The following is a 27,905-nucleotide window of genomic DNA, read 5'->3' on the forward strand; positions in this document are numbered from 1 at the left end:
CGCCCATCTCCCGGGGGAATGTTAGAGGGAGGCAGCCCCCCACTTTCGACTCCCCCTCCCTCCTGGACCCCCCGGGTCCGGCTGCTGGACGGTGGCGCGCGCGACGCGCTCTGGGCGGGTGATCCAGGCTGCAACGAAGCCCGACTCCAGCACGCACGGGAGGGGGCGCGGCCGTGACTCACCCACCCCCTTCCTCCTGCCTGCCCTCCCTCCTTCTGTCCAGACGTACACCCTCCCCTGCCATCAGCTCCACTTCTTGACTCCGGCTCCGGTTGCAGTTTGCAGCCTCTGCCGCGGCCGCCGCCGCCGCCAGTTCGTGGGCGGCTCAGGTGGCTGTCGCTTCCCCATGTCCTAGTCCTGGAGTCCCCGGGCCGGAGTCGGCTGGGCTTCCTTTCACCTGTGGGGAGTGATGAAGGCGAACGGGGCTCTGCAGGTGCTGGGCTTCCTTCTCAGCCTGGCCCGGGGCTCCGACGTGGGCAACTCGCAGGCAGGTAAGCGGAGCGGGGATCATCCAGCACCCGGCTGGAAGCTGGGGGGCCCCCGACTCCCAAGGCGCGCAGTCCCCGAGAGCAGGGGCGAGGGGTGCTCAGGCGCGCGGGACGGAGGGTGCCGGCCCTGGTATGCTGGGAGCACCTGGAGGGGGATCGGGCTAGCTCTGTCGGTGGGACACCCCCCCCGCCTCCCTCAGGGCATCGCAGACCCCCGAAGTAATGGGTCTGTCCTGATCAGCCCACTTGGAGCCGGGGCAGGGACCTCCTTTTAGTAAACGCGAGGAGCTGGTGGGAGCCTAAGTTAGGTCAGGTCTCCTTTTGCTCTTTAGTTCCTCCTGAGCCCACCCCCCCCAAAACCCCAGGTTTCGGCATCCCCCCCCCGCCCCCAGTTTCGTTGTTTTGCCGCCAGGGCGGAGCTGTGGGAGGGCTGGAGGGGTTTGTTGTTTTCAGGTGTTGGAAAAACAGGAATGGCACCTCCTCTTCCGTGAGTGGGACTGCCCTGGGAAGGGCTGAAATTAACCCGAGAGCTAAGTCCAGGTGACACCGGGGCCAGTGGCCTCGCAGAGGCTGCCTCCCCCGCCCCCCTTTGCTCCTCAAATAAAGTTGACTAGTCCCCAACCTAGTCAACTTGCCCTTTGTCAAGACCTAGGTTAATTCAAGTCACAAGTATTGAGTTTCTAATATATGTGTTGCCCCTGGGCTAGGAGCTACGAGGGAAAGCACCGTTGTACTTTATTTCTCTCTCTTTTCTCTCCCCTCTGAACTTCCTGTACTGTAGAGTTCCTAGGTCCAACTTCTGCCCTTCCTGAGTTCTATTTATTGTCTAACTACATAAGAACCCCCCCCATGGCTCTTCTCTAGGCCCTCCCCCCTTCTCTCTCTGTGCCCACCCCTTTGGGGTGTCTCTGAGACCAGGTACCCTTGAAGAGACCGAAGTTGGTGGAATTAAGAGTCCTGTTGATCTCTTCCTCTCCCTACCCCATCTCAGCTTGGGGATTGGCACAGTGTGGGGGGGGAGGGTTACCCCTGGGTGGGAGTAGGAGAAACCACCTGTGCTTCCCCTACAGTTGCTAGACCTAAATTTAGCCTCTGGGATCTTGAGATGGGGACACTCCCAGCTGGTAGAGGGGATGGTGGGGGGGGGGGAGCTAGAGTGGGATGGGCTAGTGGAATGGCAGCTTCACTGTCACATCCCTATCTTTAGTGACCCACGAGCCCAGGATTCCCACCACCCTCCTGAGAAAGGGGGGGGCAGGCATGGTTGGGTCTCTACCCTTTATCTGGATCTTACAGCCTCTGGGCATCCGGCCCTGTCTCTGGCCTTCTATAGACCCTTTGTCCTGTTTTTTGGGGGGGTGTTGGAGGGGGAGGCCTCTGGAGGGGCTAGAGATTCCTGCTCTGTTTCAACCCCAGTGCTTCCTATCCAAGGAAGTCTGCTCCAGTTATAATTCCCTTTCCCCTCCTCTGCTCCCCAAGTTTGTCTAGCTCCTCCCCATAAGTGTTGTTTATACGCTCTTCTCAGCCCGGACCTTTGCCCTTGTTTGTGAAATATGGACTTTACCCTCAGGTAATTGGGACCTATAAGGTTGTTGCCTCCAAAGCACAGACACAAAGTCTGCCCCAGGCGTGTGGGCAGGTGGGCTGGCTGGGGCCACTGCCATCCTTCCTGATAAGAATCCACTCTAGATTTTGGAGGTAGTTTTAGAGGTAGCAGAGGAGCTGTGTACAGGTTTGTGTGTCACGGTAGTGTGCGTGCACACACCACTGTTCTGGACAGAAATCTTGGCTCCTCCTCCCTTTTCTGAGGAAAAGGATTGGCACCTTCATTTGAAAGAAGGGGTGTCCTGACAGAAGGGTTGGGGTTGAGGCTGCTCCAGATGACTAACCTTTTTATTTGTATTATTTATTTATACAAATAAATAGGGCTTGAACTCTGAGCCTAGGCACTGTCCCTCAGCTCTTCAGCTCAAGGCAAGCACTCTACTACTTGAGCCACAGTGCTACTTCCAGTTTTCTAGTGGTTACTTGGAAATCAGACTCTCATGGGGACTTTTCTGCCCTGCCTGGCTTTGAACCACGACCCTCAGATCTCACTCTTCTGAGTAGCTAGGATTATAGGTGTGAGCCACCGGACTTCTGCTTGACTAACCTTTTTAGTCTCATTCATTTGCAGCCCTGGAGTTCCAAGGCTCCTCTAGGAGTTCCCAGCCTGCTTCCCCCTCCCCACTAGAACTAGCCCACCCCTTTCCTCCTGGGAGTGATTGAAGGAGAGCTCTGAAAGATCAAGTGGGTAGACCTGGAGCCATCTAACAGGAGGGGTGGGGGCTTCTCACTCTCAGCCGCCAGCCGCAGAGCTGCCTGCCTCAGGGAAGGGTGGTTAGAACAGGTGGTTCCTACCCCACCCCCTCCCCACACAGCCAGAGGAAAAACACAGGGACAGAGATGGGGCTTTTGAGGCCAAGACTTGTAAGCTCATTGTCCTCCATATTTACAAAGGAAAGTGAAAGCGCATATTTACAAAGGAAAGCTGGTGAGAGTTGCCATGTTGGAAGTGTGTGTGTGTGTGCACATGAACGCACACATGCCCATACTGGGGTCTGAACTCAGGGCCTGGGTCCTTGAGCTTTTTCACTCAAGGTTAGTGCTCTACTACTTGAGCCACTGCTCCACTTCTGGCTTTTTGGTGGTTAATTGGAGATAAGAGTCTCAGGACTTTCCTGCCCAGGCTAACTTTGAATCCTGATCCTCAGATCTCAGCCTCTTTTTTTTTTTTTTTTCCCAATCCTGGGGCTTGAACTCAGGCCCTAAGCACTGTCTCTGAGCTTCTTTTTGCTCAAGGCTAGCACTCTACCACTTGAGTCACAGTGCCACTTCCAGCTTTTTCTGTTTATGTGGTACTGAGGAATTGAACCCAGGGCTTCATGCATGCTAGGCAAGCACTTTACCACTAAGCCACATTCCCAGCCCTAGATCTCAGCCTCTTGAGTAGCTAAGATTACAGATAGGAGCCACCAGTGCCTGCTTCAGAATTCTTTTTTTTTGGAGAGGGGGGAGTGGGTGCTAGTCTTGGGGCTTAAACTTAGGACTTGGGTGCTATATCCCTGAGCTCTTTTTTTATTTTTATTTTTTTTGGGTCCAGTCATGGTGCCTGAACTCTGGGCCTGGGCGCTGTCCCTCAGCTCTTCAGCTCAAGGCCAGCACTCTACCACTTGAACCACAGCACCACTTCCGGCTATTTTCTTTTTTGCTTATGTGGTGCTGAGGAATTGAACCCAGGGCCTCATGCATGCAAGGCAGGCACTCTACCACTGAGCCATCTTCCCAGCCCCCCTGAGCTCTTTTGCTCAATTGTAGGTAAGAGTTTCAGGGCCTTTCCTACCAGGGCTGGCTTTGAACCACTATCCTCAGATCTCAGCCTCCTGAGTAAGCTAGGATTACAGGCTTGAACCACTGATGCCTGGCCTTCAGAAGACTTTTTAATGTGCATTTCTCTGACAATAAAATTGGAAGGAAGGCTGGGTGCTGGTGGCTCACGCCTGTAATCCTAGCTACTCAGGAGGCTGAGACTGAGGATCAGGGTTCAAAGCCAGCCTGGGCAGGAAAATCTGTGAGACTCTTATCTCCAATTAACCACTAGAAAACTGGAAGTGGTGCTGTGATTCAAGGGGTAGAGCTCTCACCTTGAGCTGATGAGCAGAGGGACAGTGCCCAGGCCCAGAGTTCAAGTCCCAAGACTGACCAAAAAAAGGAAGAAAGAAGAAAGAAAGAAAAAAAGAAAGCAAGCAAGCAGGCAGGCAGGCTGGGAAGGTGGCTCAGTGGTTGAGTGCTTGCCTTGCCTGTATGAGGCCCTGGGTTCTATTCCTCCGCACCACATAAACAGAAAGCCAGAAGTGGCACTGTGGCTCAAGTGGTAGAGCGCTAGCCTTGAGCTGAAGAGCTTGAGGACAGTGCCCAGGCCCAGAGTTCAGGCCCCATGACCAACAACAGAAAACAAAAACAAAAAAACAAAAAATTGGAAGGAAGGCTTAGGTGTGGAGGGTGTTGCTGTTTCTTGCCCTTGCAGATTTCTCTGTTTGCTCAAAACAAAACAATACAAGAAAGAACAACCAACACCTTCTGGGTTAGACAACCATGCCCAGGGAGCTGGGAGATGTTGGAACCAGGGAAGAAAATAAAATAAGAAGGGAAGCCAGAGTTTAGGAACGGGGAGGTGGCCAGCTCCTTATCTTCCAACTTTAAACACAAAGCTCTCTTTGACCCCCTTTACAGGGCTCCCCACTCCAGTGAGGTCACTTGTCTGAGCCCAAGGCTGGAGGGTGGAGGGGGGGTGCTGTTGGTGAGGACTGGGGTGTCTGGGACAGGGTGGGGCAGCCCCCTCCTCCAGGATAGAATCGCTTCATTGTGGACTGAACTGTGGCCCCAGGCACTGCCCCCACCCTCTGCCCCCATCCCACCCTCTCCGAGACACAATAGGGGCTGTGTGCTAGCCCCAAAGAGATGTTTATTCCAGGGCCCAGAAAGAGGCAGGATGGGGGCAGAAAAGTAAGTGCCCTAGTAGGGGGTAGGGAGGGGGTAATCAACGTTTAGTCCTGGCTTAATTTCTGTGTCAGGAAGGGAACAAGTCCTCTATATCTTCCTTCTAGATTAACCCTGCACTACCCAAAGGAGGAGCCCTGGTAGAAAAGGGACATCTCTTTTTCCAACCTTCCCTTTCCCCAGATGAGGGAATCGCGAGAAGGGAAGGAGCTCGCGGCCGTGATGGGCTTGCCTGGGCCCAGCAGGCAAGGTTGGAGGCAGCTTCAGATCCTTGGACTAGTATTGGAAGAGGGCAACAAGGAGGATGGGAGATGGAGGTGGCTGGAAACTTGTGTCCAGCTCCCTGCTACTTACTCTCTGTTCTGGGTTGAACAGTGTGTCCCGGGACTCTGAACGGGCTGAGTGTGACCGGCGATGCGGAGAACCAATACCAGACGCTGCACTCGCGCTACGAGAGATGTGAAGTGGTGATGGGCAACCTCGAGATTGTGCTCACAGGCCATAATGCCGACCTCTCCTTCCTGCAGGTCAGCGTGCCTGGTGCCCACCGATTCTCATATAGGGGGCTCTTTCTCAGAACAACCCTCTGCTGGGTCCAGAATTCCTAAGACTCAGTAGTTCCTAAACTTCCAACTCAGGGAGACAGTGACTCCGTAAGTCACTGGAATCTGGGGACAGACCTGGGGCTACAGACCTGTAGTTAGGGACATATAGGGGCAGACAGTATTCTCTGGTGATGCAGTGTAAGCAGAGACTAATGCAAAGAGTCACTCGAGACAATGAGGAAGGGACTAACAGGACCCTTGAGACATGAGGAATTCTGAGAAGAAAAGAGTAGAACATACAGAGCCCTTAATTATTTCTGGTGCCAGTCTCCACTCATGGAAATGTCAATGTCACAGTAGTGTGACATAGCCACCTCCCTACTCCAAAATAGGAATTAGAAAGAATTCACAGAGGCTGGGCACAGTGGTGCACACCTGTAAGGCCAGCTATTTGAGAAGCTGAGGTATGATGATTGCTTGAATCAATGAGTGGGAAGACAACCTGGGAAATGAATTAAGAACTGGCAATGAGTTAAGAGGAGTGGAGGGAACGGGACTATGGCTGAGTGGTAGAGTAATTGACTAACATGTGCTAGACCCTGGGTTTGATCCTCAGCACTGCAAAGAAGAAGAAAAAAGTGGGGAGGGGGAGGGAGGTAAAAATTCCTTTGTGCCTTACAGAGAAAGGACTGAGACTTTAGTTTATTGTCCCTGTCACTAACATGTTGTATTCCATCACAGTGGATCCGAGAAGTGACAGGCTATGTTCTGGTAGCCATGAATGAATTCTCTGTACTACCATTGCCCAACCTCCGAGTGGTGCGGGGGACCCAGGTCTACGAAGGGAAGTTTGCCATCTTCGTCATGTTGAACTACAACACCAACTCCAGCCACGCTCTGCGCCAACTCCGCTTTACTCAGCTTACTGGTCAGTTCCTGGCAACTCCTTCTGACCCTGCCTTGAGCCACCCCGCTGATAGGCACCTCCCTAGTGATGACCTGAGGCTACTCATTTTAAGCGCCCTTCCCAGGGTACCTTTCTTTGGCCACTGTGGACTAAAGTCCTACCACTTCTTAAACAAGAGGGCCCTAGTAGAAAGCTGGAATTATCTGCACCCAGAGGGATCGTCCTTACATCATGATGGGGCTGGACTTGAAGGTACATCTATTACCTCAAGTACAGTGTAGCCAGGCACTGATGGCTCATGCCAGTAATCCTAGCTACTCGGGAGGCTGAGGACTGTAATTCAAAATCAGCCTGAGCAGGAAAGTTCATGAGACTCTTATCTCCAATTAACCACCCAAAAAGCCACAAGTGGAGCCGTGGCTTGAATGATAAAATGCTAACCTTGAGCAAAAGGCTAAGGGGGCTGGGAATGTGGCTTAGTGGTAGAGTGCTTGCCTAGCATGCATGAAGCCCTGGGTTTGATTCCTCAGTACCATATAAACAGGAAAAAGCGGCTCTGTGGCTCAAGTGGTAGAGTGATAGCCTTGGAGCAGAAAGCTTAGGGACAGTGCCCAGGCCCTGAGTTCAAGCCCCAGGACTGGCATGCACATGCACACATGCACATATGTGCATGGGTGCACGCGCGCGCGCACGCACACACACACACACACACACACACACAGTATGGTCAAGCCAAGTGCTGGTTGCTCATGCCTGTAATCCTAGCTACTCAAGAGGCTGAGATGTGAGGATTGCAATTTGAAGCCAGTCCCGGCAGCAAAGTCCATGAAACTCTTTGTGTGTGTGCGTGTGTGTGTGTGTGTGTGTGTGTGTGTGTGTGTGTGTGTGTGTCGGTTGTGGGGGTTGAACTCGGGGCTTGGACACTGTCCCTCAGCTCTTCAGCTCAGGGTGAGCGCTCTACCACTTGAGCCACAGCGCCACTTCTGGTTTTCTGGTGGTCTATTGGAGATAAGAGTTTCACGGACTTTCCTGCCTGGGCTGGCTTTGAACCGTGATCCTCAGATCTCAACCTCCTGAGTAGCTAGGATTACAGGCGTGAGCCACTGGTGCCTGGCTTTTTTTTTTTAACAGTCCTGAACTCTGGGCCTGGACACTCTCCCTCAGCTCTTCAGCTCAAGGCTAATTCTCTACCACTTAAACCACAGCGCTCTACACTGAACCACCTTCCCAGCCCTGCATGAAACTCTTATCTCCAATTAATCATCCAAAAAGCCAGAAGCAGAGCTGTGGCTTAAGTAATAAAGTGCAAGCCTTGAGCAAAAAAAGCTCTAGGACAGTTCCCAAGCCCTGAGTTCCAACCCAGAACCAACACACACACACACACACACACACACACACACACACACACACACACACACACACACACACACACACACACACACACACACACACACACACACACACACACACACACACACACACACACACACACACACACACACACACACACACACACACTACAGTGTACCTTAAAGTCCCACCTTCCCTGGAATCCTACTTTTACTGCCTCCCAAGCTCACACCAGCTGGAGGAATCTAGGGGTTAAATACATCTGAGCACCTTCTATTTATTCTCTCTGCCCTGTAACTTGGAAAACACTCAGACTTGGGGGGAAAGCCTTGAGTCAGGATGTCCTAGCCTTTTTCCCTTCCCCTCCCCCACTGGCTAAACCGGATTTGGACAGGTATCTGAGGAGGTTGCTTTCGTCTGACTCCTCCTCTAAGAAAGCCAGCCTTTCTTGCAGTGTTGATCTAATTGGACACTTGCCCTCCTTGCCCACCCCTCCTCTACTCCTGGGTCTCCCAGGTCCTTTTGGACTGGTAGGGAGATGGGAGAGAGGAGTTGTGTTATAGCCTTTAACCTATCACTTTTCTTCCCTCCCTACCTCAGAGATTCTGTCAGGGGGTGTTTATATTGAGAAGAATGACAAGCTGTGTCACATGGATACAATCGACTGGAGGGATATCGTGAGAGATCCAGATGCTGAGATAGTAGTGAAGGACAATGGCAGAAACTGTGAGTACTCGTCATCCAGACTGCTCCCCGTGTTCCACCAAGCCAGAACCACTGCTTTCCCAACTCTATTTCATCCACCTCTCCACTCAATCACCTCAAGGCTCTCTAGCCAAGAGCCTGCCAGAAGGGAGTCTCCTGGAGTTCAAACCACAGAAGACATGCATAGCACCAATGGCTCATGCCTATGATCCTAGCTATTTAGGAGGCTGAGACAGAGGATCACAGTTCAAAGCCAGCCCAGGCAGGAAAGTCCATGGAGACTCTTATCTCTCCCATTAACCACCAGAAATCTGGGAAGTGGCACTGTGGCTGAAAGAGTGCTAGCCTTGAGCAAAAAGCTCAGGGAAAGTGCCCAGGAGACTTGACAGGAAGAAAGAAAGAAAGGAAGGAAGGAAGGAAGGAAGGAAGGAAGGAAGGGAGAAAGAAAGAGAGAGAGAAAGGGAAAGGAAGAAAGAGAAAGAAGAAAGGAAGGAGGAAGGAAGGAAGGAAGGAAGGGAGGGAGGGAGGGAGGGAGGGAAGGAAGGAAGAAAGGAAGGAAGGAAGGGAAGAAGAAGGGAGGAAAGAAGGAAGGAAGGAAGGAAGGAAGAAAGGGAGGGAGGAAGGGAGGGAGGGAGACAAATCTCTTGGGCACCTCTTTCTGATCATAGTCTGGACAGTGCTCTGGCCACTCATGGACACATATTCTGCTGAGTTTACTTTGCCCAGGAGAAACCAAGTTTCTGAATTAGGGCTGAGGCTGAGGTTGGCATTTGCCCAGTCCCTCCCCTTCAGCTGCCCAGTGGGTGGTATGGGGGTGTGGCTCCACCCCCTGATGACAGGTTTACTTGGCCCAGCCCTGGCTCTCCAGGGGTAGGGAGGGACAGGGCCTTGGCTCTTACTTCCTAGGATTGAGGTGCCTGTGTGCTGACATCATACCCTATTGGTTGAAGCCAGCTTTTCTCAGTCCTGATGACCCTCTGTATTGCCTTCTTTCCCAACCAGGTCCCTCCTGTCATGAGACCTGCAAAGGGCGATGCTGGGGTCCTGGACCAGACAACTGCCAGACATGTAGGTTTGAATTTCCTTCTAAAACCTTCAAATTCATACACTTTCATAGCCCTGCCTACCCAAGCTGCCAGAGTAGTGGATGGGAATTGTCTCAGAATTCAATCACAAGAGCCCTAAAGGGTCATGCTCTGTCCCCTTCTGTAGTGACGAAGACCATCTGTGCCCCGCAATGTAATGGCCACTGCTTCGGGCCCAACCCAAACCAGTGCTGCCATGATGAATGTGCAGGGGGCTGTTCTGGCCCCCAGGACACAGACTGCTTTGTACGTACTCCTACCATCTGCCTGGGCTCTGAAGTGGGAGTGTGGGCCGTGGAGAAGTGGTCAGGGTACATGTGTAACATGAATTTCAGGAGTCTCTGTGTTCCCAGGCCTGCCGACACTTCAATGACAGTGGTGCTTGTGTGCCCCGGTGCCCACAGCCTCTCGTGTACAACAAGCTAACTTTCCAGTTGGAACCCAATCCCCACACCAAGTATCAGTATGGAGGAGTCTGTGTAGCCAGCTGCCCCCGTAAGTGTCTGATGCGAAAGAACAACCCTGAAGGACCAAGATTTCTAAAACAAAATTTTAGAGGCAAAAGAGAGCAAGCTGGGCTCACGCTTATAATCTGAGCTACTCAGAAGATTCCAGTTCAAACCCAGTCTAGACAGAAGAGTCCATGGACTTATCTTCAGTTATTCAGCAAAAAGCTGGAAGTGGAGCTGTGGCTCAAGTAGAGTACCATCCTTGAGGAGGAAAAAGCCAAATGAGAGCCTGAGGCCCAGAGTTAAAGCCTCAGTACTCGCACAAAGAAATGGGCTTGGGGGACAGATCAAGTTACCTGACAATTGGTGAATTTTAGTGCTAAGGGGAAGGGGAACAAAGACCCAGAGGAACATCCAGCGGTCGTTGACAGATTTCTTGGTCTCTAATTGCACTGTCTTCTCCCATAGATAACTTTGTCGTGGATCAGACGTCCTGTGTCAGGGCCTGTCCTCCTGACAAGATGGAAGTAGAGAAAAACGGGCTCAAGATCTGTGAGCCTTGTGGAGGGCTGTGCCCTAAAGGTGAGCGGGAAAGGGTAAGAAGTTACGAAAAGGTTTTCTTTCCCTTGAGGCTGCTCAAGCCATGCCCAATGACTCTTCTGTGTTTACAGCCTGTGAGGGAACTGGTTTTGGGAGTCGCCATCAGACTGTGGACTCAAGCAACATTGATGGGTTTGTGAACTGCACCAAGATCCTGGGCAACCTGGACTTCCTTATCACCGGTCTCAATGGGTTAGAGCTCTACCTTCCCTCTTCTTCTCCAGCACTCGTCTCCTCCACTCAATCCATTCATTTCATTGACCTCAATCATCCCTATAGGGAAACTGACTAGAAATCTAAGTCATAAAGTCTTATGAATTGCAAAGGACTATTGTGCCGGACACTGGTGGCTCATACCTATAATCCCAGCTACTCAAGATGTTGAGATCTGAGGATTTTGGTTGGAGGCTAGCTTTCTTTCCAGGTAGGAAAGCTCATGAGACTCTTATGTCCAATTGAGCACCAAAAAGCCACAAAAGTGCAGGAGTCGCTCAAGCGGTAGAATGCTCACCTTGAGTGAAAAAGCTAAGCAACAGTTTCCAGGCTCTTAGTTAAAGCCCCAGTATAGGCCAGGAAAAAGAAAAAAGACCTATTATGTTTCTGAACCACTGGAGGGTAGATAAATCTCCAGGTAAGGTACACCTCCTATCCTTGTTGTATTTTTTGTACATATTCCTTAACAAGAACTTTGTTTGATGGTGGTGGTGGTGATATGGGGTGCTAGGGATTAAATTCATTGCCTCACACTGGCATACTCTACCACTGAGCTACATTTGTAGCCCCAAGAACATTTTTTTTTTTCCTAAACAAGATTAGGTCTCACAATGTAGCCCAGGCTATCTATCCTCAAATTATACTGCCTCCTGAACTCTAGGATTACAGATGTGATATTCTTAGTGCATTGTATCAAGGATGGTGTCATTTTCCCCCCATCACTGACCATGGGGTCTCTGGTTATTTGTTAGTTGGTATCTTCTAAGTTTTTCCTACTGAAAGGTTAGTTTTCCCCCTTTGCAATCAATAAGTACCTGGGAATAAGCTTGCTTGAGTTAGTTATTATGATGATAGTTGCCAAATGGTAATTATCTACTTCTATTTTTTCCTTCTGCATTTACTTGTTGGCATTCTGGTGTTAGAAAGAGTCTCTCCTGGCTCAGTGGTAGACTGCTTGTCATGCATGCGTGAGACCCTGGGTTTGATTCCTTAGCACCACATAAGCAGAAAGAAGTTGGAAGTGGTGCTGTGGCTCAAGTGGTAGAGTGCTGGCCTTGAGCTGAAGAGCTGAGGGTTCAGGCCCCACAACTGATTTTTTTGTTGCTGTTGTTATTTTTTTTTTGGTCCAGTCGTAGGGCCTGAACTCAAGGCTAGTGCTCTACCACTTGAGCCACAGCGCCACTTCTGTTTTTTTTTTTTCTTTTTGCTTATGTGGTGCTGAGGAATTGAACCCAGGGCCTCAGGCATGCTAGGCAAGCGCTCTACCACTGAGCCACCTTCCCAGCCCCCCATGACTGATTAAAAAAAAAAAAAAAAAGAATGTCTCCTTCTTACCTATTTTATTATTTATTGGGTGTTAATGATCAAATCCAGGGCTTTTTGCATGCTGGAGGCAGTACTCTGCCACTGCCCTAAATGCCAGTTCTGATTGATTTATTTATTTAGTCAGTCATGGACTTGAACTCAGGGCTTGGGTACTATCTCTGAGCATTTTTGCTCAAAGCTACTACTGTACCACTTCGAACCACAACTCCACTTCCTCCAATTTATTTTATTTGTGTGAATACTTACCTTTATTCAGTGGTCTATGGTCCTTTTCAATCATTCCTTTTAGTTTTTAGGTGTGTCTAATTTGACCACTGGAAGTCCTTCACACTGATTTCCATGTTCTTTGAGTGTGTTCTCTTCCCTTATTCTTTGAGTACTTCCTTACTATTTGGCACAAGAGGCTCCAAACTTACTTTTGTTTTTCCCTGCTCAGGCTATTTCTCTAAGGATCTCTATTTATTTTGAACAGAGAACAGCATCTAGAAATCAAATTCAGTAAGGCTGAGGATGTAATTTACCTACCATGGACATGGCCCTGGGTTTAATTCCCAGCTTGCGCGCGCGTGCGCGCGCACACACACACACACAAACACACACACACACACACACACACACACACAAATAAGCTAACTTTTTTTTTTTTTTGCCAGTCGTGGGGCTTGAACTCTGGGCCTGGGCGCTGTCCCTCAGCTCTTCAGCTCAAGGCTAGCGCTCTACCACTTGAGCCACAGTGCCCTTTCTGGCTTTTTCTGCTTATGTGGTGCTGAGGAATCGAACCCAGGGCCTCATGCATGCAAGGCAAGCGCTCTACCACTGAGCCACCTTCCCAGCCCAAAATAAGCTAACTTTTGAGGCATAATGCTCCTGGTTTATGCCTCTACTTCCTTTCTTTTTTATTTATTTATTTATTTATTTTTGGGTCTGGTCGTGGGGCCTGAACTCTGGGCCTGGGCACTGTCCCTCAGCTCTTCAGCTCAAGGCTAGCGCTCCACCACTTGAGCCACAGCACCACTTCCGGCTTTTTTCTTTTTGCTTATGTGGTGCTGAGGAATTGAACCCAGGGCCTCAGGCATGCAAGGCAAGCGGTCTACCACTGAGCCACCTTCCCAGCCCCTTCTTCTTTTGATGATTGTACTAGAGATTGAACTGGGGGCCTTGGACATTCTAGGCGAGGGCTCTACCTTTGAACTATGCCTCCAGGCCTACCTTTCTAGGTTATTGACCAAGTTGTAATATTCTCTCCAGAGATCCATGGCACAAAATTCCTGCACTGGACCCTGAGAAACTCAATGTCTTCCGGACAGTACGGGAGATCACAGGTAAGAGGCTCCCGTTTTGGGGAGGAATAAATAAACCACTGACATGAACTGTTCAACTGCTTGAGAAAGTCATGTCCCAAGAAACAAGGGAAGAGCCTGAAGAACCTGACAAAGACAAAAGGGGAGAACGTTCTATGCTCATATGCCTTTCCAACTCTTCAGGTTACTTGAACATCCAGTCCTGGCCTCCTCATATGCACAACTTCAGTGTTTTTTCCAACCTGACAACTATTGGAGGCAGAAGCCTCTACAAGTGAGTAAGGGGAGGGGCTGGCATCTCCAGACAGAGAAGAAGGCATCTTTTCGTGAAGTACAAGGCTCTGTGTCACACAGCAGACTCTTAACTCCACTAATTTGCTGGGGAGAAGGCAAGAGGATGGGAATTCTCTTCGTGAGGGATTCCCCTCCCCGTCATTCTGATAAGCTCAGAGCAATGAATCCCCTGCGTGTTTAATTTTCCCTTTGTAGTCTCTCCTTCTCACTGGGTTTCCTTTATTCTCAGCCGGGGCTTCTCCTTGCTGATCATGAAGAACTTGAATGTCACATCTCTGGGCCTCCGATCCCTGAAGGAAATTAGTGCTGGGCGTATCTACATAAGTGCAAACCGGCAGCTCTGCTACCACCACTCTCTGAACTGGACCAGGCTGCTTCGAGGGCCTTCGGAAGAGAGACTAGACATCAAACATAATCGACCCCGCAGAGAATGCGGTGAGAGGAGGGCCTGCTGGGGGTGTGGGGTGCCATCAACCTGGGAGAAAGGGAGTAAGGGAGGTATGAGACTAGAAGTGGTCATGATGAAAGGGACTTGCTGGAGTCCTCACATTCCTCTCCTGATCCAGCTTTTTTTTTTTCTCTCTCTCTCCAGTGGCAGAGGGCAAAGTATGTGATCCTCTGTGCTCCTCTGGAGGATGCTGGGGCCCAGGTCCTGCTCAGTGTTTATCCTGTCGAAACTACAGCCGAGAGGGTGTCTGTGTGACCCACTGCAACTTTCTGAATGGGTACCATGAGGGGAGACGATCAAGAAGGAGTAGGGCCCAATGCCAGTGGCTCACACCTGTAATGCTAGCCACTCAGGAGGCTGAGATCTGAGAATCATGGTTCAAAGATAGCCCAAGCACAAAAGTCTATGAGACTCTTCACTTCAACACACACACTCTTTCTCTCTCTCCCTCTCTCTCTCTCTCTGAGAGTGGAGCCTGGGGTGGAGCTGTTCAGGTGGCCCGTGACAGTCTGTCAGCAATTTTCTGAATCTGCCTTGGTGCAGGAATGGAGTAGGGGTCCTCATGGCAGGATTGGGGTGTAAAGGTCAGAGCTTGGAAATTCCAACCTTCTCATCTCTTCCACTGCAGGGAGCCTCGTGAGTTTGCCCATGAGGGTGAATGCTTCTCCTGCCACCCGGAATGCCAACCCATGGAGGGCACTACTACATGCAATGGCTCGGTACAGTCACACTCTCTGAGATCTCTAATGTAGACAGAGAGGGCCATACTTGGAGCACTCAGGGAATGATATGACCAAATCTCCAGCCCAGCCCAGGGAGGCCAGATAATGCTAGAGTTTGTGTATAGAGGATCCTGAATGGCAGGGTTGGTCTTCACTGAGTGACATTACCATTAGGATCACATTCTTCCTGACCTTCTCTCTTTTACTTAGGGCTCCGATGCTTGTGCTCAATGTGCTCATTTTCGAGATGGGCCCCACTGTGTGAGCAGATGCCCCTATGGAGTTCTAGGTGCCAAGGGCCCCATCTACAAGTACCCGGATGCTCAGAATGAATGTCGGCCATGTCATGAGAACTGCACCCAGGGGTCAGTGATGAGCTGATAAGAGGAGGTGTGGGCATGGGTAGGGTTGCACAGAACTAGGGTAAGGGATTCAGCAATAAGAAAGGAACTGTGATTTAAGAATCACTCCCACTGGATGCTAGTGGCTCACACCTATAATCTTAGCTACTGGGGAAGCTGAGATTTGAAGTTTCCGGTTTGAAGCCTGGGCAGGAAAAGTCCATGAAACTCTTGGGTTTTTTTTTTGTTTTGTTTTGTTTTTTGTTGATCGTGGGGCTTGAACTCTGGGCCTGGGTGCTGTCCCTGAGCTCTTCAGCTCAAGGCGAGAGCTCTACCACTTGAGCCACAGCACCACTTCCCAGGAAACTCTTATCTCCAATTGACTACTTAAAAAAAAAAAAGGCTGGTGCTGGTTTATCCTAGCTACTCAGGAGGGTGAGATCTGAGGATGGAGATTTGAAGCCAGCCTGGGCAGGAAAATCTGTGATACTCTTATCTCCAATAAACTACTCAGAAAAATCAGGAAGTGGCTTAAGTGGTAGAGCGCGAGCCTTGATCACAAAGAGTCTCGGGGACAGCGCCCAGGCCCTGAGATCAAACCCAAGGACTTGCCAAAAAAAGTAGAGCCATGGCTCAAGTGGTAAATCACCAATCTTGAGTGAAAAAGCTAAGGAATGGTACCCACAGCCTAAGTTCAAGTCCCAGTAGTGGCACAAAAAAAAGGGGGTGGAACGGGGCACCAATGGCTCACGCCTGTAATCCTAGCTACACAGAAGGCTGAGATCTGAGGATCACAGTTCAAAGCCACCTGGGCAGGAGAGTCTAAGAAACTCCTATCCTCTCCAATAAACCAGAAAACCAGAAGTAGCGCTATGGCTCAAGTGGTAGAGCACCTGCCTTGAGCACTTGCCCAGAGTTCAAGCCCCACAACCCACCAAAAAAAAAAAAGAGGGAATTCAAGGCTATTAATATGGAGATGGAATCTGTGTCTTAAGCTCTACACTCTAGGATGGGATGCGATAATAGTTGTTTGTTTGCCAGTCATGGGGCTTGAACTCTGGGCCTAAACACTGTCCCTCAGCTCTTCAGCTCAAGGCTAATACTCTATCATTTGTGCTACAGTGCCACTTCTGGTTTTCTGGTGGTTTATTGGAGATAAGAGTTTCACGGATGCTGGGCGCTGGTGGCTCACGCCTGTAATCCTAGCTACTCAGGAGGCTGAGATCTGAGGATCTCGGTTCAAAGCCAGCCCGAGCAGGAGAGACCGTTAGACTCTTATCTCCAATAAACCACCAGAAAACCGGAAGTGGCGCTGTAGCTCAAGTGGTAGAGCGCTGGCCTTGAGTTGAAGAGCTGAGGGACAGCGCCCAGGCCCAGAGTTCAAGCCCCAAGACAGACAAAAAAAAAAAAAAGTTTCACGGACTTTTCTTCCTGGGCTGGCTTTGAACCGTGATCCTCAGATCTCAGCCTCCTGAGTAGCTAGGCTTACAGGCGTGAGCCACCAGCGCCCGGCTACCATAATAGTTTTGTTCTGAAACAAGCTTTCTTGTCTGTTGAGGCTGTTGAACTTGAGCCTCTGTTGTCCAAGAACCTGTCTAAGTGGGCTGACTTTCTTCTCTAGGTGTACAGGACCAGAGCTACAAGACTGTTTAGGCCAAACAGTGGTGCTGATCAGGTATGACAAGCTTAAAGATTCTGGATGCTGGGGATATTTGGGAGATAGATGCTGGGGATATTTGGGAGATATCTAGAGCGAGATGGTGGCTATCCATGGGGAAAACTTGCTATTCTGATCTTCTAGATCTTCTATGTACTTATTCTACTATTTTAGCTTGTGGGTGGGCCTCCCTTCTGACAACAAACTTAACTAGACTAAGGTAGAGATGGTTCCACATTTAGGTTAACTCCTTCAATGCTGGAGAATATATGTAAATGGTAACTTCTTGCCCCATATTTGCAACTAACCTTCAGTGTAGTATAGGTCATACTTGTGAGGGAAATGTAAAACCAGGGTAATGCTGGGCTTCTCTGTTTCCCATAGCAAAGCCCATCTGGCAATGGCTTTGGTAGCAGGACTGGCATTTATTTCCCTGATTCTTGGCTGCACTTTTCTCTATTGGCGTGGACGCCAAATTCAAAATAAAAGAGCTATGAGACGGTACTTGGAGCGGGGTGAGGTAAGTATTTACCTTATTTATTTATTTATTTATTTATTTTTGTGTTTTGTTTTGTTTTTTATTGGTCATGGGGCCTGAACTCTTGGCCTGAGCGCTGTCCCTGAGCTCTTCAGCTCAAGGCTAGCACGCTACCACTTGAGCCACAGCGCCACTTCCAGCTTTTTCTGCTTATGTGGTGCTGAGGAATGGAACCCAGGGCCTCATGCATGCAAGGCAAGCACTCTACCACTGAGCTACCTTCCCAGCCCTAGTATTTACCTTATTTTTGAGGGATTCCCTATGCTATCTGAACCCAAAGAGAAGTGAGGGGGTAAGTGTTATACCTTTCCTCTTCCTTGAACATTTGATTCCTGTAAAAACAGTGTGGTCTTGGGGCTGGGAAGGTCGCTCAGTGGTAGAGCGCTTGCCTTGCATGCCTGAGGCCCTGGGTTCGATTCCTCAGCACCACATAAGCAAAAAGAAAAAAGCTGGAAGTGGCACTGTGACTCCAGCGCTAGCCTTGAGCTGAAGAGCTGAGGGACAGTGCCCAGGCCCAGAGTTCAGGCCCCACAACCGGACCCAAAATCAAAAACAAAAAACCCAACAGTGTGCTCTGAGGAAGAATCAATCCCAGCCAGAAAAATAAAGCATATATTCTAGTTTGGGGTATTTTTTGGTGCCAGTCCTGGTGCTTGAACTCAGGACCTGGGCACTATCTTTGAGCTTTTTTTGGTCAAAATGAATGTTCTAATACATCCAGCTGCTAGTGCAGCTCCACTTCCAGCTTTTAGATAGTCAATTGGAGTCTTAGGGACTTTCTTGCCTGTGCTGGTTTTGAACTATGATCCTCAGATCTCACCTCTTGAGTAGCTAGTATTATAGGTATGATCCTAGCATATTCTGGTACCTGGCATATTCCAGTCTTGATTTTGCTATTTACCATGACTTTAAAGAAGTTATATTCGGGCTGGGAATGTGGCTTAGTGGTAGAATACTTGTCTAGCATGCATGAAGCCCTGGGTTCAATCCTTCAGTATCATATAAACAGAGAGAGCCAGAAATGGCACTGTGGCTCAAGTGGTAGAGTGCTAGTCTAGAGCATAGAGAGGTTCAGGGATAGAGCTCAGTTCCCTGAGTTCAAGCCCCAGGACTGGTAAAAAAAAAAAAAAAAAAAAAAAAAAAAGTTCTAGCTGAGTGCTGGTGGCTCATGTCTATAATCCTAGCTGCTCAGGAGGCTGAGATCTGAGGATCACAGCCCAGGCAAGGAAATCCATGAGATTCTTACCCCCAATAAATTACTCAGGAAAAAGCTGGAAGTGGCATTGTGGCTCAAAGTAGTAGAGTACAATCCTTGAGCACAAAAGCTCAAGGATAGCATCCAGGACCTGAGTTCAAGCCCAAGACTGTCATACACACAAAAAAGCATAGAACACGGTATGAAAGACACTCTAGGTGACAGCATGGCAAGCTCTCTCCAACTCCCCATCTCTTACTCCATCAAAGGGTTTTCCCGTTGACTGCTGATCACAGGGTACAATCTTGATTGCTAATCTTGTTAGCACAGAAAGTTTCCTCAGCTTGGGCTGGAAAGGTGGCTCAGTGGTAGACTACTTGCCTTGCACGCATGAGGTCCTGAGTTTGATTCCTCAGCACAACATAAGCAGAAAAAGCCAGAAGTGGTGCTGTGGCTTAAGTGGTGGAGAACTAGCCTTGAGCTGAAGAGCTGAGGGACAGTGCCTAGGCCCAGAGTTCAAGCCCCACAACCCTCCCCGGCCCCACCCCCACAAGTTTTCTCAGCTTGCACACAGAACCTATTATTCCTCAATATACCCCCACCATTTGGGTTCTGCTGCCCTTAGCATTCACCTGTGGGTTTCCTGAGTGCCTCCCTTCCCTTTCCTCAGAGCATAGAGCCTTTGGATCCCAGTGAGAAGGCTAACAAAGTCTTGGCCAGAATCTTTAAAGAGACAGAGCTGAGGAAACTTAAAGTGCTTGGCTCAGGTGTCTTCGGAACTGTGCATAAGGTAAGTGACCCACACAAAGTCTGGGGAGGTGGGGAAAGGATATAGGGCAAAAAAGAAAGATTATGCAGAAGGACCCTTGCCTGAATGCAAGGGTCCTAAAGATTAAAGTACCACCAATTGTCCTAAATTTCCCAGGGGGTATGGATCCCTGAAGGTGAATCCATCAAGATTCCAGTCTGCATTAAAGTCATTGAGGACAAGAGCAGACGGCAGAGTTTTCAAGCTGTGACAGATGTAAGTAAAGGAAGGGGATTCTGTGTGCCACTAGGCTAATGTTATCTGCAGTAATGCAGAAGCATGATCCTGTGTCATATACTGTATTCGTCATGCCACTGTGCTTCCCACCCTTCTACCCCACACCAGAGGAAGCCTTGGGCTACATGTGTATTGAGTGGATGTGAGCCTGTCCATTCCTTGGACAACCTCTCTTATGTTTCATAGCATATGCTGGCCATCGGCAGCCTAGACCACGCTCACATCGTAAGGCTGCTGGGCCTTTGCCCAGGGTCATCTCTGCAGCTCGTCACTCAGTACTTGCCTCTGGGTTCCCTGCTGGATTATGTGAGACAACAACGGGGGGCCCTGGGGCCACAGCTGCTGCTCAACTGGGGAGTACAGATCGCCAAGGTAGGAGAGGAAGCTAGAGCAGTTCTAATCACAGAGCTGCCTGGCTGGGGGCGGTCAGGGGCGGGGTATCAAGATGGAAATTTGGGCGTTCTAAGAGGTATCCTTAGGGTTTGCGGGGTTTCTGGATTTCAGTGATTGCTTCCCCCAACACTGAGATTTATTTCATCACCCAGGGTATGTACTACCTTGAGGAACATGGCATGGTGCACAGGAACCTGGCGGCCCGGAATGTGCTGCTCAAGTCCCCCAGTCAGGTTCAGGTGGCAGATTTTGGTGTGGCTGACTTGCTACCACCTGATGACAAACAGTTACTATACAGCGAGGCTAAGGTGAGGAGACAAAGGGGTGGGCTAGGTGGTGGGGGTGGGTTGAAAGCAGTTAGTGATCTATGCTTGAGTTCCATAGATGACTGATTCATGGTAAATGCAAGGATAGCAAGCTAGATCTATGAGAAGAGAACTTTAAGTGCAGAGAGCAACGAAGAATGATATTGGGGTTTGAAAGTGTTAAGAAAAGTTGGGGAGGGCTGGGAATGTGGCTTAGTGGTAGAGTGCTTACCTAGCATGCATGAAGCCCTGCGTTCAATTCCTCAGTACCATATAAATAGAAAAAGCCACAAGTGGCATTATGGCTCAAGTGGTAGAGTGCTAGCCTTGAGCAAAAGAAGCTCAAGGACAGTGCCCAGGCCCTGTGTTCAAGCCCCAGGAGTGGCAAAAAAAAAAAAAAAATTGTGGAAATCAATTGGTGGCACTTTTATCTTTAATCCTCAGACTCCAATTAAGTGGATGGCCCTTGAGAGTATCCACTTTGGGAAATACACACACCAGAGTGATGTCTGGAGCTACGGTCAGTGTGTTTGGGTACCATACATATGTCCAAATCCCACAACTCCTTTTTGAGCCACCTTCCCTTAGAAACGACAAGCCCCAACTGAGGTCTGAGGACCTCAGCTTTAAGACAGCTCAGGTAGGAAGTCCTTACGATACTTATTTCCACTTAACCACCCAAAAGCCAGAAGTGGGGCTGTGGCTCAAGTGATAGTGCTCTAGCTTTGAGAAAACAAAAATAAAAACCAACTCAGGAATAGTTCCCAGGTCCTGAATTCAAGTCCCAGGCAATATTAACATACAAGGAAGAAAAAGAAAGAAAGAAGGAAAGAGAGAGAGAGAGAGAGAGAGAGAGAGAGAGAGAGAGAGAGAGAGAGAGAGAAGGAGGGAGGGGGGAAAGCAAGGAGAAAAGGAAGGAGAGGGCTGGGAAGGTGACTCAGTGGTAGAGCACTTGCCTTGCATGCATGAGGCTCTGGGTTTGATTCCTCAGCACCACATAAGCAAAAAGAAAAAAAGCCAGAAGTGGTGCTGTGACTCAAGTGGTAGAGCGTTAGCCTTGAGCTGAAGAGCTGAGGGACCCTCCCCCCCCCAAAAAAAGGAAGGAGATAGGAAGGAGAAAAAGGGGAGAGGGAAAAGGAGGGAGGGAGGGAAGGAGAAAGCAAGGAAGGAAAGAAGAAAGAAAAGCATAAGCCCTTCAGATCCTTGAATCAGATCAAGTTCTGCCCTGTCTTTTTTTCATGCCCATATTTACTATGTTTATACTAACTAGTCCATGTATTCTTGCCAGGTGTGACAGTTTGGGAGTTGATGACCTTTGGAGCAGAGCCTTATGCAGGACTTCGATTAGCTGAAGTACCAGACCTGCTAGAGAAGGGGGAACGGTTACCACAGCCCCAGATCTGCACCATTGATGTCTACATGGTCATGGTCAAGTGTGAGTTACCTGCTGACCCCAGACATTTTATAAACGTCTCTCCCGATCCCTTCACAGCTCTATTCTGATCTCTGCTTCAACCTCCTATATCTCACCCCCAGGTTGGATGATTGATGAAAATATTCGCCCAACTTTTAAAGAACTAGCCAATGAGTTTACCAGGATGGCCCGAGACCCACCACGGTATCTGGTCATAAAGGTACGAAGGGACTAGGAAATATCAACTACATTTAGAGATAATTTAGCTAGAATCAGGATTCACCTCAACATTGCATTTCTTTGCAGAGAGAAAGTGGGCCTGGAATATCCCCTGGGGCAGAGCCCCCTGCTCTGATAAACAAAGAACTGGAGGAAGTAGAGCTGGAGCCAGAATTGGACCTAGATCTAGACTTGGAGGCTGAGGAGGACAGCCTGGTGACCACACTGGGCTCTGCCCTCAGCCTACCATCTGGGACGCTTAATCGGCCACGTGGGGTGAGATCACTTAGGATTGCCAAACACTCTGCACCATATAAGCTGTCAATACCAAGATTAACTATTCAAAGACCTCCATGGTCTTTTCTTCCTTTATTTTAACCTTTACTTTTCTCATCCTAGAGTCAGAGCCTTTTAAGTCCATCATCTGGATATATGCCCATGAACCAAAATAATCTTGGAGAGGCTTGCCTGGTAAGGTCTACTTGCTAAGAGGGTTCTATGGGTTTGATCATGTTGATAGAGGTAGGAAAGAAGGCACCAGAAATTTTTTGGTTTAATTAGCATCCTGCATAAAAGAAGACATTGAGCTGTGCATTGTTGGCTCACACCTGTCATCCTAGCTTCTCAGGAGGCTGAGATCTGAGGATTGTGGTTCAAAGCCAGCCTGAGCAGGAAAGTCCTTGAGTCTCTCATCTCCAATAAACTTCAAAAAAGCCAGAAGTGGAGCTGTGGCTCAAGTACTAAAGCACTAGGCATGAACACAAAAGCTCAAGGACAATGCCCAGGTCCTGAGGTCAAGCCCCAGGACCAGTACACATTGACAAAAAGACTTGGAAGGACTGGGCAAGTGGCTTACAGGTAGAGTGCTTGCCTAACATGCATGAAGCCAGGGGTTGGATTCCTCAGTACCACATAAGCAGAAAAAGCTGGAAGTGATGCCATGGCTCAAGTGGTAGAGTGCTAGCCTCAAGGTAAAAAGCAGCTCAGGGACAGTGCCCAGGTCCTGAGTTCAAGCCACAGGACTGGGGAAAAAAAAAAACAAAACATTGAACAACCTAGCCATCATTCCTCATACCGTGTAACTAGCTCTGTATTCTTTTCCTCCTTAGGAATCTTCAGCTTGTGGGGGTAATGAACGATATCCTCGCCCAATCTCTTTGCACCCAATGCCGAGGGGACGCTTGGCATCAGAGTCATCAGAGGGCCATGTGACAGGCTCTGAGGCTGAGCTCCAGGAGAAAGCATCAATGTGTAGGAGCCGAAGCCGGAGTCGGAGCCCGAGGCCACGTGGAGATAGTGCCTACCATTCCCAGCGTCACAGCCTGCTTACACCAGTCACCCCACTCTCCCCACCAGGCTTAGAGGAAGAGGATGTCAATGGTTATGTCATGCCAGATACACACATCAAAGGTACCTGACTCCTCTTAGGGCTTTCCTCAAATCTTCTATTCCTTTCTCCAATCTCCTAGTTCCTCTTAACTCTTTCATCTTCCCTGATCATATCCCTTCCTTTTTTTTTTTTTTTTTTTTTTAAATATCATACAGAGGGGCTGGGAAGGTGGCTCAGTGGTAGAGCGCTTGCCTTGCATGCCTGAGGCCCTGGGTTCGATTCCTCAGCACCACATAAGCAAAAAGAAAAAAGCCAGAGTTGGCGCTGTGGCTCAAGTGGTAGAGCGCTAGCCTTGAGCTGAAGAGCTGAGGGATAGCGCCCAGGCCGAGTTCAGGCCACACGACCGGACCCAAAAAAAAAAAACAAAAAAACATACAGAGGGGTTACAATTACATGGGCAAGATAATGAGTACAATTCTTATCAAGTATTGTTGCCTCCTCCTTTGTTTCCCTTTCCCATCCCTTCGCATCTCCCACCCCCACCCTTCTTTTTTTTTGTGTGTGTGCTAGTCCTGGGACTTGAACTTGGGACCTGCGCACTGTCCTTGAGCTATTGTACTCAAGGCTGGTGCTCTATCACTTTAGCCACAGCTCTACTTCTTCCCTGCTAAGTAGTTAATTGGATATAAGAGTCTCAGACTTTTCTGCCTGGTCTGGCTTTGAACAGTGATCCTCAGATCTCAGCCTCCAGAGTAGCTAGAATTACAGGCGTGAGCCAACAGTGCCCTAACTTCTCTCCACCCCATTTTGCCTAGTCCCAGGAAGTCCTCCACATATCCTTTTTTTTGTTTTGGGTCCGGTCGTGGGGCCTGAACTCTGGGCGTGGGCGCTGTCCCTCAGCTCTTCAGTTCAAGGCTAGCGCTCTACCACTTGAGGCACAGCACCACTTCTGGCTTTTGTATTTTTGTTTATGTGGTGCTGAGGAATCGAACCCAGGGTCTCATGCATGCAAGGCAAGCGCTCTACCACTGAGCCACCTTCCCAGCCCCCACATATCCCTTTTCTTCTTTTTTCTTTTTCTTTTTTGTTAATAGTGGGGCTTGAACTCTGGGCCTGAGCCCTGTCCCTGATCTCTTTCAGCTCAAGGCTAGTGCACTACCACTTTGAGCCACGGCATCACTTCTGGTTTTCTGGTGGTTAGGTGGAAATCAGAGTCTCTCGGACTTTCCTGCCCAGGCTGGCTTTGAACCGCGATCCTCAGATCTCAGCCTCCTGAGTAGCTAGAATTACAGTTGTGAGCCACCAGCACCCTGCACACATATCCATTTTCTCTTCTCAACCCTAGGTACTTCCTCCTCCCGGGAAGGCACACTTTCTTCAGTGGGTCTCAGTTCTGTCCTGGGTACTGAAGAAGAAGAAGAAGACGAGGAGTATGAATACATGAATCGGAGGAGAAGGCGCAGTCCTCCTCGTCCCCCAAGACCTGGCTCTCTTGAGGAACTGGGTTATGAGTACATGGATGTAGGATCAGACCTCAGCGCCTCTCTGGGGAGCACACAGAGCTGCCCACTCCACCCTGTGCCCATCCTGCCCACTGCTGGCACAACTCCAGATGAAGACTATGAATATATGAACCGCAGACGTGGTGGAGGTGGTCCCAGTGGGGATTATGCAGCCATGGGGGCCTGCCAAGAGGCTGAACAAGGGTACGAAGAGATGAGAGCTTTCCAGGGGCCTGAACACAGTGCCCCCCATGTCCGTTATGCCCGCCTCAAAACTCTACGTAGCTTAGAAGCCACTGACTCTGCCTTTGATAACCCCGATTACTGGCATAGCAGGCTTTTCCCCAAGGCAAACGCCCAGAGAACGTAACTCCTATTTCCAGAGACACTCAGGGACACTTGATGGCAGCTAGTGCTTCTAGAGGGTACCCCTCTTCTCCCAGCTCCCTGTACCGCCCAGGTCTCAGCCCCATTTCTCCAGTCCTAGACAATTCCAATCAACCTTTGGAGGCTTTTCAACAGCTTGACCCAAAATCTTGTGGTATGTAGCCAGCTATGCACTTTCTTCACTTTCCCAACCCTAGGAAAGGAGAGACTTTCCTGTTGTGTGTGCCTTCCCAATCCCATTCCTCAGCTTCCTCAGGAGGACTCCCTGAAGATATGAAGGATTACTTTCTAGGTCACTTTCTCTCAGACTCTTCCTCGCTGGGATTACTCCTATGCCTGTCTTTTGTTTCTGATCAGACTGAGAAGGGTAAACCTAGCTGAGGAAAGCAGAATTTTGGTTTATAATTCTTAATCCTCTAGAAAGATTGGGAAAGCATAAACTTTTGTGGAATGAAGAGAGGTTAAGAGTAGATATTACTATTAATTGGACATTTACTATGAGCCAGGCATTGTGCTAAACTTTACCCACATTGTCTCAATCTATTATAATCCTTACAATTTTGTAAGGCAGAGAACCCTATTATACAAATATAGTAGTTTCCCCCACTCCAGGTATCCCAAAATATCCATTGGGTGCCTGAAACTGGATAGTTCTAAAACCTATAATTAAGGGCTTCTCAATCTTAACTAAGCACTTATCATACAGTATGGCCATAATTGCCATTTGAAGTATAACAACAAAACTACTAATTTCTTTTACCATTCTCACAATTTCGTGGTAGAATTGTTTTTACTGTAGATCTTGACATGCAGTTTTTCTTTTTCCTTAAGAATTTTCACCTTTTCACTTAGCCAAAGCCCTTTCCTTTGGCATATATGAATTACATCTCTATTCTTGCACTTTGGGGCCAGTTTTAAGCAAAAAAAAAAAAAACAATAGGTGCTGGAACTTGAACAATAGCAATGTCATACCAGAACAATCAATCTGATAACCAAGGAAGTTACTGATGGACAGGTAACTCATACAGAATGGATACACTGGACAACAAAATGATTCATCTACAGGACAGGACAGGACAGAATGATGTGCAATTTCGTCATGCTACTTAGAATGATATGAAATTTAAAATAATTGTAGGCTGGAAGTGTGGCTCAGTGATACAGTGCCTGGTGCAAGGCACTGAGTTCAAATCCAATCTGGCCAAAAAAAAAACAAACTTCCCAGGTGCCTGTGGCTCATACCTTGTAATCCTAGCTACTCAGGAGGCTGAGAGCTGAGGACTGTGGTTCAAAGTCAGTCCAGGCAGAAAAGTCCACAAGCCTCTTATCTCTAACCACAAAAAGCCAGAAGTGGAGCTGTGGCTCAAGTGGTACAGTGCTAGCCTTGAACACAAAAAGCTCTGGAACGGCACTCAGGCCCAGAGATCAAGTTCTAGGACTGGCAAAAACAAGTAAATAATTTAGGTCATTTCTGGAATTTCTCAATTAATACTTCCAGTCTGCAGCTGTGCAAAATGAAACCTCAGACTGAGGGGAGACTGAGCCTTGATTAAACCTAAGCAGCAGATCCAGGATTTCAAAATCTTTCCAACTCTAGTGCATGTTCTCTTACTGTAAGGTGTCAGGGAAAACTGAGAAGAAGAAAAAAGTCCTCGTAAGGGGCATTGTTTTCTTGTCTTTGCACTGAATCAAGTCAAACCCCAACAGCCACATCCTCATCTTCTCATCACAGGAAGTATGGGGGGAGGGAGGTCAAGAAGGAAAATAACTGGACACCTTTGTGTAAACCATAGCCGAATGTGCTGTAAATGATCACTCCTTCCAAGCTGATTCACAAAGGTCCTCAAGACTCACCATTCCCATCCAGTAATGAGAAGCCTCCAGATGGAACTGGAAGAAGACTCATCCTCTTCAGACCTCCATCTCTTGTATGGGAACTGAGGGAAATGTCTATTGTATCATTGATGTTTTTTTTTTTTATACGTGTCTGAATAAATATGCCAAAGTTTTTTTTTCAGCTTGCTTTCTGTCAAATGGAAACAGTAAAATAGCCAGGTGCCTGTGGCTCATGCCTAGCTAGTAATCCTAGCTACTCAGGAGGCTGAGATCTGAGAATTGTGGTTCAAAGCCAGCTTGGGGAGGAAAGTCCCTGAGACTCTTAACTCCTTCAGCAAAAAGCTGGAAATGGAAGTGTAGCTCAAGTAGTAGAACAAGGCCTGGTACCAGCACAAAAAGAGGGGGAAAAAGGAAAACTACAGTAAAATAAGAGACCACTCCTCTTCTCTGTTCTGTAGTAGATTGCTACCTTTCTCTGTCTCCTGACTTTTCCTATCTAACCTCACCCCTACCCCCACCCCCAATCCAACTCTTTCCAGCTCTTCCTTAAAAGCAAGCATAGGGCACAATCCTTGCAGGGGTGGAAAACATTGGGCCTGTAGGCTATACAAGCCCAGAAAATCATTTGGTACATAACAGGTCAGATAAATAGGCTTCTCCTCTGCTCTCATCAGCTGCCCCTTGCCAGTCTGCCTGTATTGATTTATGTATGACTACCTCAATTGTATTATAAATATCCAAATGGCTCACAGAAAAAAAGGATCCCATCCT

The 27,905-nt window shown here is 48.8% G+C and overlaps 1 protein-coding gene across 1 annotated transcript; it reads left to right on the forward strand.

The window, feature by feature from the left end:
- The first annotated feature begins 244 nt into the window (after positions 1-244).
- Positions 245-27,315, forward strand: Erbb3 (erb-b2 receptor tyrosine kinase 3). Its single transcript, XM_070042776.1, has 28 exons — positions 245-491; positions 5,403-5,554; positions 6,314-6,500; positions 8,430-8,555; positions 9,537-9,602; positions 9,747-9,865; positions 9,973-10,114; positions 10,537-10,650; positions 10,740-10,860; positions 13,456-13,529; positions 13,692-13,782; positions 14,032-14,237; positions 14,395-14,527; positions 14,879-14,969; positions 15,183-15,337; positions 16,935-16,988; positions 17,355-17,490; positions 19,374-19,493; positions 19,629-19,727; positions 19,935-20,120; positions 20,294-20,449; positions 20,891-20,966; positions 21,735-21,881; positions 21,983-22,080; positions 22,167-22,355; positions 22,479-22,550; positions 23,189-23,489; positions 24,755-27,315. Exons 1-28 carry the CDS (start codon positions 410-412, stop codon positions 25,279-25,281), a joined length of 4,020 nt encoding a protein of 1,339 aa, XP_069898877.1. The 5' UTR covers positions 245-409; the 3' UTR covers positions 25,282-27,315.
- The last annotated feature ends 590 nt before the right edge of the window (positions 27,316-27,905 follow it).

Source organism: Dipodomys merriami, unplaced genomic scaffold, assembly GCF_024711535.1.
Source record: "Dipodomys merriami isolate MVZ:Mamm:240054 unplaced genomic scaffold, mDipMer1.0.p SCAF_10, whole genome shotgun sequence".
NCBI classification, from domain to species: domain Eukaryota; kingdom Metazoa; phylum Chordata; class Mammalia; order Rodentia; family Heteromyidae; genus Dipodomys; species Dipodomys merriami.

Bases quoted from the DNA above. Each gene is read 5' to 3' on its own strand.
- Erbb3 (XM_070042776.1), top strand. From the start codon at position 410: ATGAAGGCGAACGGGGCTCTGCAGGTGCTGGGCTTCCTTCTCAGCCTG. The intron at 492-5,402 runs GTAAGCGGAGCG...TGGGTTGAACAG, and splicing joins CGTGGGCAACTCGCAGGCAG to TGTGTCCCGGGACTCTGAAC. The intron at 23,490-24,754 runs GTACCTGACTCC...TCTCAACCCTAG, and splicing joins GCCAGATACACACATCAAAG to GTACTTCCTCCTCCCGGGAA.